At 40.1% G+C, this 11,222-nt stretch overlaps 1 protein-coding gene across 1 annotated transcript in view; it reads left to right on the top strand.

The window, feature by feature from the left end:
• Window positions 1-5,639: 5,639 nt before the first annotated feature.
• LOC107571192 (interferon-induced protein 44-like) overlaps window positions 5,640-11,222 on the top strand; it is a 22,062-nt gene continuing 16,479 nt past the window's right edge. The window contains exons 1-6 of the mRNA XM_016257485.1: window positions 5,640-5,684; window positions 8,509-8,574; window positions 8,747-8,780; window positions 9,181-9,385; window positions 9,459-9,608; window positions 10,531-10,711. Coding sequence (XP_016112971.1) covers window positions 8,526-8,574; window positions 8,747-8,780; window positions 9,181-9,385; window positions 9,459-9,608; window positions 10,531-10,711 — 619 coding nt within the window. The 5' untranslated portion in view covers window positions 5,640-5,684; window positions 8,509-8,525. The remainder of the gene's footprint in view (window positions 5,685-8,508; window positions 8,575-8,746; window positions 8,781-9,180; window positions 9,386-9,458; window positions 9,609-10,530; window positions 10,712-11,222) is intronic.

Raw genomic sequence — 11,222 nt, 5'->3', positions numbered from 1 at the left:
CAATTGGTGGCTGACTAAATACTTTTTTCCCCCACTGTATTTATATACACACACACCAAGACAAAAAAAACGAATTTATAAAATAAAAAGACTCGTTCAAAATCTTAATCTGTCGTTTCCTGGATGATTCACGACTGTTTTTCTGTGTTGTGATCCTCCAGCTCCTGCACATTCTTTGGTTTTCCAGCATCTTCTGCATATTTTAACCCTTTCCAACAGTGACTATGATTTTGAGATCCATCTTTTCACACTGATGGCAATTGAGGGACTCATACACAGCTATTACAAAAGGTGGAAACATTTACTGATGCTCAAGGCAACACAATGCATGAAGAGCCAGTTGTTGTACACTTTTGAACAGGATGAGTACAGTTTCCATATTTTGTTTAAAGAATTTTTCTCATTTGGTACTGTACTTAAGCTACCTAAATACTTACATGTTTCCCAGAAGACAAAATAAGTACAATTTACCCTGATCATCCAATTCAAAGTTGACACCCCCTGGCTCTTAACACATTGTGTTCCCAGATAGCAAATGACATCTGGCCCACATACTGCGTGGAATGATGGCAATGACTCAACTTGAGTCTGGCTGATAGAAGCCAGCCACAACTTGACTGGATCTGGGCCACATCTCACAAATGGCACGGGTAACATCTGGCCCAGATGTCACCCATGCCATTTGTGAGATGTGGGCCACATGTTGCTTGACTTTTGGGTTAGATATGGCCCACATCTCTCCTTGCTAGATAACATTGAATAATGAATACTCATGTAGTCTAAATTGATTTATTAAAACGTCAAAATTAGATAAATACAGATTTAAGAGAGAATTCAGATAAATAAAAATACACGTATAGATATAAAATAAATACAGCTAAATAAATAAATAGATGCATATACACATTCAACCATTCTCACTGAACTGACATCGTTGAACAGAAGAATATAACACATTTATGGAAGTAGAAAATTCAATTAAATAGTTTGATAACCAACTAACCACACGCCAGGGCAAAAAGGTAGTTTTAGAAAACATCAATCCAGAAGGGTGAAGAGAAAACGAGTCCGTTAAACTGGGAGGGGTCAGAACCAGACAGCAGTCCATAGAAAAAAAAAAAAACAGATCCAGAGGGCAATTCAGGAACAAGATCAGAGCCAAAAAGCAGTCCAATACCAACAACCTGGAGAGGAGAAGACATCTTATTTCCACGACATTAAAAAACTGACATGATTTTTGTGATAATATAATGCAGGTATTTAGGAAACATGGCAAGTTTTCAGCAACAGCCAGTTATTCTGCTTTGAAATGTGTGTTCCATGTCAGAATGCCTGTTTATGTTTTGGTCTGTGTGATTGTTCACTACCAGTTTACCCAATATTTCAACTGTTAACTGTCAATATTACATACTGCAAAATTAAATCTTTTCTCGTGCCCGACAGCTTCCATCACTGTCCACAGCAAGCTGGAGCCATCTCTTAACCGAACTCGATCTCCTGGTCTGTTGCAGCGGCGGTTATTCGATTTCTTCTGACAGCAGCTACAATGACACAAATGTGACCAACAGTAAGGTGGCAAAGAATAATGGTTAAATATAAATTTTACATTTATAGGGTAACATTTTTAGCTGACACTAAATATGATTACATTTTAGTATTCATTTTCACAAAGCCGTACCTGTAACGGGGCTGACGAGACGCGAGACGTGTGGATCCATCTGCAAGCTTTTATTTCAGAGACGTGGTATAACAGGCAGGGTCGAACAATGGCAAACAGGTATATGGCAGGCAAAACACAAGAATAGTCCTAGGGCTAGCGTAGGTCAACAATTGGCAGACAGAATCACAGGGGCGAGACGAGAGGGATAAATCCAGAGAAACAGGCAAGGATCAGAAACCGAGGAAACAGGCAAGGCAAGGCAAGGCAAGGCAAAATAAGGAAACTCAGAACAGGGTACAGGCTAAACAATACTCAGCAGAGAATGGTAGTTTGAGTGAGTGTTATATAGTGAGTGAGTGATATGAAACAGCTGTGCAATCAGTGCTGTGTGCAATCAGTGAAACAGCTGTGTGCAATCAGTGCTGTGTGCAAACAGTGCAATGAATGATGGGATATGTAGTCAGGGGTGATATGCAACAGTTTGTGTTGTGCGAGAGTCAATGTAATGAAAGGGGGACCTCTGGTGGTGATTGAACTGAAGTTCATGGACAGGATTCGTGACAGTACCATTAATCACAGTTTTAAAGGAAGTATCCTTGAACGCAGCATTTCCATTTATGCTCCGCCAGTTGGTTTGTCGAGCCATGGGGTTTGTGAGGAGGAAACTCATTATCCTCCAAACACTTTCTTTTGTGGCTGTGCAAACTTCAGTGCATAAGACACTGATTAATGTTGCGCATTGAATTAAAAGAGGTAAGAGGATTAGGGTGTGTGCAAACAGTCGAGTATTCAATCTGCAGTTATTATTTGAAAAACAAAAAACACTACTCAAATTTTACTACGTCTTGCTTTGCTGGCCATGCAGGGAATCCATGATAAATCTAAAGCATGCAAACTAGAAGTGTGTTATAACTGAATGCACTTGGTGGCGCTGTGGAGTGTGTTAACAACGTCATTGTATTTTATCACAGAATGTCGTCATCTATCTTGTGAATTTGGATTTCAAAATGATTTTACTAAATTATCTTACAAAATGGAATAACTTTTTATCAAATTAATCAGTGCAGTGTTAATTTTGTGTATAAATAATTTTCGTCAATGACATTTTTTCACCACCGAAAACGAGATTATAATGAAACCATCTCTATCAACATTTGTCAATGTTAGAAAACACTCTCTGTCTGTATTGGTTCCAGATGTTTTCACCCTCCTTTTCTTCCCTCTCTCACTCGCCCACCCTGTACAGCGCACTGTTGTTTTCTCTTGATTCCCCCCTCCTCCATCTGTTTTCTCTCTCTCTTGTATTATGTTTTAATATCTCTTACTCATATTCGAGGTATGCATGCGCACATGTATGCATTAGCTTTTCTGGGTTCAAATGTTCAAATGAGGACATGATAGCTAGGACTCTAAGGTAATGGGGTTCGTGATGAACTATGAAGATAGTTCAGCATCCTTCGCCAAGTCTATTCCTAATATGTCCATATTTTCCTGTACATGTGGCCATTTTATATAACACATATTCTTGGCAAAAATCCTATATGTATGTCATCTATATCCTCATTGGTTAAAGGGTTGAAACTCCCCTCGACATATGCCTATATAATATCCTTGTATCTATGAATAAAGTTGAAGTATTGAGAATACCATTGAATGTGTGTTTTCTTGCTTCCCGGCCGTATATACACTTTGAGGGACTGAGAAGTTTTCAAGGTGGCAAAGAGAATCTATAGGGACTGATTGTTAATTGCAAACAAATGGGGGCTCGTCCTTCCGGGAATTTCTTAAAAAGACAGGTAAGAAAATGTTTTATTTTTCTTCCTGTCTGTAAGAGAAATTGAATTTATTCTCGTTTGCAATTTGATTGTCATATTTGGCATCAATCTGTTTTCCTCACATTTTGGATGTGGGAAGAAGAGTGGGAAACTTATTCTATAAATTGTGAAAAGTGTACTAAAATTGACGAGACATCTTTGATCTCCAATGGGGCAGGACATCTCCAAACCTATTCTTGGCGAGTTGCCAAGGGATTGGATGTTCAGAAATAATAAAGGTTTTAATACTGAACCGTATTTGAGTAATCTGGCTGGATGGTCGGAAGTCAAAGTACAATTAGATCCTTTTCCTCGTGATGGCTCGTTCAAAGACAAAGATATGAAGGCAGCCAAATTGATGGTGAAGGACGGCTGGGAGGATCCGTCTTGGGACTATGATTATATGAAACAATCATATACTGTGTGGGGAAAAATTAAACCTTATTGGGATAAAGGGCCAGATCAGGTTAAAACGACTGATAAAAAATCTTTTTTTCAAATGTCCCATGTTGACTCTCCCAGCTCGGCTCCGCCTCGGTATGATACTGTTGCAAAGCCTGAACAAGAAAAATTAACTCCTAATCGTCTGCACCCACAATTACCTAGTGCAACTGATTTATACCCATTTGTGCAGATTCCAGATGGGTTTAAAATAATCCCGCTGGCAATGTCTGATGCTGTCGCGATTGCTAAAGATTTGCCAGATCCTTTACGGTGTCCGCATCAATATGTGTCTGTATTGAAGCGTTTAACCACGTACAGTCAATTGACTGGGCGTGATTATCGCTTCATTTTGACTAAAACACTGCCGCCAGAAATTACAGAGGAAGAGTTGATTGCAGAGATTGATGCTTTGAGTCCTAAACGGGTGATGAAACCATTAGATCTGTCACAACCAAAATCTTTCCGAACGTTGCAAATAATTGATTCGGATGAGGAGGATGAGGCATGGGTTTGGGCTGATGTGGAAAAGCTAAAAGAATTTTTCAGACAATTGACTGCTTTTCTAGTGAAATTGTCTTCAGCTAAGCAAGATTTGTCGCATGCTGCAAAAACAAAACAGAAAGCGTGCGAAAATCCTGTTGCATTTTTCAATCGATTTAAGCATGCTTGGACTGAAGAATCTGCCATTCCATTAGATCAACATTCTCCTTTGTTTGTCAATACGTTTTTGAATAACATGCAAACAGAAATCGCACAATTGGTTCGTTTGACAACTTCTTGTCATTGTCATGGGACACATGACAGACAAGACAAGTCTGAAAGTCAGTTCACAAGTTTATGGACTGTCAAGTACTGAGAGCAGAACACACCACTTTTGTTAACAATACAAAGCCTCTAACACAAACAGTATATGGCTGTCACCTGCCTGAAACTATAATTTGACTGCAATAAAACAAAAAGAGCTCCTAATAATGGATGCCCATTTTCTTTTCTTTAGTAAACTGTTATACTCATAATGCTCGTAACAATATTTTACCTTACCCTAAGCCTACAGCTCACACAAAACTACAGGCATTTTTAGATTTTAAAAACACTTTATTCTGTATGATCTGTAAGCTTGTTTCCTCATGGGGAACTAACAAATGTCCCCACAAGGTAAACATTTACTAGAATTACTGGGGTCCCTATAATGTAGTGAATATCAGTACACACACACGCATGCACACTGTTTGATGTATAACTATTTTATACCAGTCCAGTTTAATATGCAAACATAACATCCTCCACATGACTACATGCTAACTTGTCACAATGGGAACCTGCTGATTATTAAAAGTATTTAAAAAGACTACACTTTTGTTTAAAATGTGACATTATTTGAAATCATTTTAAATATTGCTTTTTAGACCGCATTTACACTTTAGATTTATTACATACCCTGTGAATGCTTACATATTTTCCAGTGTGGGCATATAGATTGTTTTTGTTGTTCTTTTTTATTTCATGATTATCTGAAGGGTATTCTGTCAAACCTGCCATTACCTGAATTAATAAATCTGTATTATATTAGAAATGTCAGTCTTTTTAATAGTTTGAGTTTAATAGTTTGACAACTTTACTGTTCCTACATCTCTAATTGCTGTTTGATTCTGGCCATTGTTAAAGTGACGGTTGAAAAGTAGTTACTTCAAAACTGAAAGTACATTATGGGTGAGGTTCCTGAAAAAAGAGAACAAAACATCACACAATCTCAGACTGCTTCTAAGGTAAGATTAATCTCCTCAAGAAAAATCTGTTAATTGTAAATATAAGATGTAAGGCATTTCAGGGCTAATGGGTATAGGTGCTAAAGTTTTATTTTAATTTATGAAGTGATAACTGCAACAGTCATTTATAACACTTGCTAAGAGTTTCTTTTGTGAATGATGAATAATGTTATTTGTGAAAATGAAAATTTTGTTTTATAGCAAAAATGTAATGTTACTGCACTAAATATTGTGTTAATTGTGTTAATATTCTCCTCTTTTTCAGTTACTTTAAGGATTGAAATTAAATGTTCTGTTCCTCAAGGTATTAAAGTGATAGTAATGTTTGTAAATTTAATAAAAAAATATATAAAATCTTTTCTGTCCAAATTAAGCCTAACACTTAAAAATCTGCATAGATAAATTGTTTTGAAATGAGCTCCTGTCATTTTAAGTGACAAAGGAAATTAAAAATAGGTAGATCTAACTTTGATTGAGTCAAATAAGCTGTCACGACTCTGGTAAAGGGAAGGCACATGAAGACGAAGATTAGCTTTTCAAATATTTAATATAGATCCAAAGACAAAGATGAGAGGGTATTCCACAAGCTGTAACACAAATAATACCGGACAACTCAACTGACCAAAGGATAGTCCTTATATAGGTGACTAGATGAGAGTAGCACAGGTGAGCAGGGTTAATTAAATGAGACAAATTAACTAAACAAGATAATGAAATAAACAGAACAGGAACAAAACCATATAAGGGCAAAAGGGGAAGACATACAGGCAGATGACAAAACATAAGTCCAAAACCCTGACAGATCGCCCCCCTCCTGGAAGGCGCGACCTTGCGCCGTAGAAGGGCCAACGATGGAGGGAGGGCAGGGGTTTAGGAGGAGGATGAAGAGTGGGAGGAGACAGAAGGGACCAAGGCAGCTTTGACGGAGGGAGGATCCAAGGAAGAGACTTGAGGGACCCTGGAGGAGTAGACAGAGGGAGGAGCCAGGATGATGACAGGAGGGAACTGGAGTAGAAGGAGCCATATGGCAGCCCACGGTGGAACCAACGGAGGGAGGAGCCATGGTGGAAGAATGGCTGACGACTCCAGGGGGCCGACTGATGGCGGCGGAGCAGGTGGAGGAGGAGCCCGAGGCGGAGAGCCAATGAGCCAGGGGGATGCCGAGGATCCGGGGGGCCAGGGTGGAGCCAAGGGCTCTGGCGACCGAGGCAGAGATCCACGGCGGAGCCAGAGTGACTGAGGTGGTACTGGAGGGAGGGAGGGAGGAGCCCAACGGAGCCGATGGGACAGAGCGACGAGGTGTAGCCGGAGGAGCGGAGTCCTGAGGCCATGGCGGGTCGACACCCGACCAAGGCGGAGCCGGAGGGGCGAGTGAGCCCGGTGGAGCTGGTGGATCGACGGGCGACGGTGGAGGTGAGGGAGCTAGGAACCGAGGTGGAGCCGCTGGGTCAATGGGAGTCTGGGACTCGGAGGCTGGAGGAGGAGGTGAAGGATCCTCCAGCTCTGACGCTGATAGAAACTGGCAGACCCTCTGCAAATCCACAGCATTGATGGTGGACTGAGGGTGAGCTGAGGGGCTGTCAGTGGACAGCGGTGGCAATTTTGAGGATGGATGAAGAGGTGGTGGGAGAGGGAGGTTGGGTGGGATTTCGGGATATTCAAATAAGGTTCATCAGGAGGCAGAAGATCAGGCATATCGGCAAACTCGTCCAGATTAATCCCCGAGTCCAGTTCTAGCCCACACTCAGCGGTGTTGCAGTGGACAGAGCTGCTTGTAGCTCTCTCCTTTTCAACCACTGTTCTCTCGCTCGGGGATGCTCTAGCCGGCTCATGCACCTGGTCAGACGGAATGGGCTCTGCTTCTGGGGCGATCCTCCGCTCATTCACCCTGCACTGTGCTGGCTCATTGATCGTGGTGGGAAATGGCTCTCGGTGGGCTCTTGCAAGGGCTCCGTGCAGTGGGGTGGTAGCGGACTGGGCACTGGGCTGACGGCCATGATGGGTGATGACGGGGGGTTAATGGATTTAATGGGTGATGCTTCTGGGCTGGCGGCAAGGAGACGGGATCCGCTGAGGAACCGGGCCAGGTTGATGTAATCGGGCAGGGTCCACCTGGACCCAACCAGTGGCATCCGCTTTGCGATCCCCTCATCCAGACCACCCCAGAAACAGTCCACAAGTGTCCACAGGTCGAGGCAAGTCTGCTAAGAGCAAGTGAGGAATTCAGTGACATATTCCTCCAGGGGACGGCCGTCTTGGTAAACAGAACATAAAAGGTCTACAGGATCCATGGGGGAAAAAAACTAAAGAAAACACCGTATTTAAACGAACAAATAAAATGCAGGGTAGATCGCTGCTATACTCTGTAGTGATCTGGTATTCCGTCACGACTCTGGTAAAGGGAAGGCACACAAAGACAAAGATTAGCTTTTCAAATATTTAATATAGATCCAAAGACGAAGATGACAGGGTATTCCACAAATAATACCGGACAATTCAACTGAACAAAGGATAATCCTTATATAGGTGACTAGATGAGGGTAGCACAGGTGAGCTGGGTTAACTAATGAGACAAATGAACTAAACAAGATGATGAACTAAACAGAACGGGAACAAAACCATATAGGGGCAAAAGAGGAAGACACACAGGCAGATGACAAAACATAAATCCAAAACCCTGACATAAGCTACAAAATAAATTAAGGGAAAGAGGTGTTCAGGTAGGAGGAAATTGGGAAGGCGGACTGTGGTATTTGATTAAATTTTATTTTGCTGCATTTTGATGACTTGAATTTCTAACTAATATCTTTATTTCAAAATGAAGACAAAGGTGTTGCTAGGATGTGGCTATTTAAAAAATCCAAACCACCCACTCCTCCTCCATCTCCAGGTACAGTGAAACAAACGGGCATAATTCATTCTGGATGATCACTCAGCAAAATATATAGTGTAAAATCTATTATGTACAAAAAAAAAATTTATATACGTCAAAAATAAAATAACCCAAATGAATAAATATAAAGAAAATTTAAATTGACTAAATATTTGTTTTGGTTAAACAGAGTTTCGCAAACCCTGGAGGTCCTTGGACTGGAAGTAAGCTCTGAAAACTACTTTTTCTATTTCAACAGAGTATGCTTATTGTTCAACTCTTGAACACTTTATTTTTATTGGGCAATCACAGCATTCTACCTTACTATATTTTTTGCAATGACCGTGACCACTGTCTTAGGCAACAGATTTCCTACATGCTGGTTTCATGTCTCTCATAGCACAACTTATGAGAGTTTCCAAATAAATAGATTTGGTGCAATTCTATTGAATTCTGTAGTCTTCGTAAATATTTGGCATCTTGTATTTTATTTTGTTCTGCAAGTTTATTAGTTCATGCTTTTATTTCGATTTCCAAAATAGGAGACTATAAGCCTTATTCTCATAACAAATTTCTAGACCTATAGTATAATGTTTCCTCCTACTTTTAAAACTCCCTTTCTAGTGAGGATAAACAAAATCTACTGACAGCAATAAACATCTTCAAACCTAGCAACTCAGAAGTTGGCACTCTGAGAATTCTTCTGCATGGACCACAAGGTGCTGGAAAATCAAGCTTTTTCAACTCTGTGTATAATGTTCTCCAGGGCCGCATCACTACCAGAGCCCTGGCACATGCAGTAGAAACTGGTCAAAGTTTCACTGTGAAAGTAAGTTTAATCTATGTATCCTTATAGTATTAACATATAAGTAAGGCTTTTAAATCTTTGCTTTGTTCTTCAGTGCAAAACATATAAAGTGAAGAAGGACAGCCCTGACTCCTACTTTCCTTTCAATTTCACTGACATTGCCGGAATGCACAGAGAAGATAGAGGAATAAAGATGGATGACATCATCAAATTATTAAACGGTCACATCAACAGTGGTTATAATGTACGTGTATTAAAGGGTTAATTAACCCAAAAATAAAAATTCTTTCATTAATTACGCAGCCTCGTGTCGTTTCAAACCTGTAAGATCTTCGGAACACAAATTAAGATATTTTTGATGGCATCTGAGAACTGTCTGACCCTCCTATAGACAGCAATACAACTGAAATGTTCCCAAGTCCAGAAACGTAGCAAGGAGATCGGTAAAATAATCCATGTGACATCAGGGGTTCAACTGTAATTTTACGAAGCTACGAGAATACTTTTTGTGCCCAAAAGAAGAAAATAACGACTTTATTCAACAATTCGTCTCCTCCACCCTAGCACCATTTTGGAGAGTATCCGCTGGACATAAACAGCGTGTGCTGTTCTGTGTCAGCTGCGTCACACGGATACACTGTTTTTGTTCAAATCAAATCACAACAACGTAGAAAACAGATCCGGAGTGACCCAGCTGACACAGAACAGCATACGCTGTAAACGTCCAGCTGATACTCTCCAAACTGCCGCTACAGGGTTTTGCGGAGGAGACAAATTGTTGAATAAAGTCGTTTTTTTTCTTCTGCGCTCGTAGCTTCGTAAAATTACGGTTGAACCCCGATGTCACATGGATTACAGGTTTGAAATGACATGAGGGTGCGTAATTAATGACATAATTTTTATTTTTGTGTGAACTACCCCTTTAATGTGGAATTTAATTTGAGAACTTTCATTCAAGCAAGTAATGTAAACATGAAGATTTTTTATGAAAGTTTTTTTTTTTCATAAACATTACAATATTTAATAAAACTCTGTGAATGGTTTGAAACTTTACAATAGGAATGTCATGGTTGAAAAACTACACCATTTCAACTGATCTGTTATAGTACAAACCATGTTCAGTTCCATATATTCTTATAGTTTATTGTGTGCATTTGTCTGATCAGTTTAACCCATTAAAACCAATTACCGAAGAAGACCCGAAGTATAACAAGAACCCCACTCTGAAAGACAGGATTCACTGTCTGGTTGCTGTTCTTCCTGCTAACACGGTTTCTATGATGGATGACACTAATTTGCCCATAATTAAGCAAATGAGTGATGTTCGTAAGGAAGCAAGAAACTTGGGTAAGTCATATAGTATATATCGATATTATTCACAAAATGGTACAGATGAGTGCATAAAAAGATAAAAGATCAGATTTGTAATATTATTTAGTATTGCACTTAAAGGGGTCATATGATGCGATTTCAATTGTTTCTTTCTCTTTGGAGTGTTACAAGCTCTTGGTGCATAAAGAAGCTCTGTAAAGTTGCAAAGACTAAAGTCTCAAATCCAAAGAGATATTCTTTATAAAAGTTAAGAGTCAGCCACACCTACCTAAAACGGTTCGTTCTAACACCCCCCCACATATCTACGTCACGATGTGGGAAGGTTTGTATAACGCTGCCCAAATGTTCACGCAAAGAAAGAAGGCGTAACTTTTATTCTCGCTGTAGTATTGTTGCCGCCGCCATGCCATGGAGACACTGTTTCTCGTTGTGAAAGCGAAACTACTCTGGTTGGCCTTCCAAAAGAGGATGATATCCGCTTCGTCATGCCTAGAGCTGATCCGTGCTGGTCGCTGAGGAAATACAT

The sequence above is a fragment of the Sinocyclocheilus grahami genome, unplaced genomic scaffold (assembly GCF_001515645.1).
Source record: "Sinocyclocheilus grahami isolate Dianchi unplaced genomic scaffold, SAMN03320097.WGS_v1.1 scaffold1562.1, whole genome shotgun sequence".
Classification (NCBI taxonomy): Eukaryota; Metazoa; Chordata; class Actinopteri; order Cypriniformes; family Cyprinidae; genus Sinocyclocheilus; species Sinocyclocheilus grahami.
This window is presented reverse-complemented; position numbering and strand designations above follow the sequence as displayed.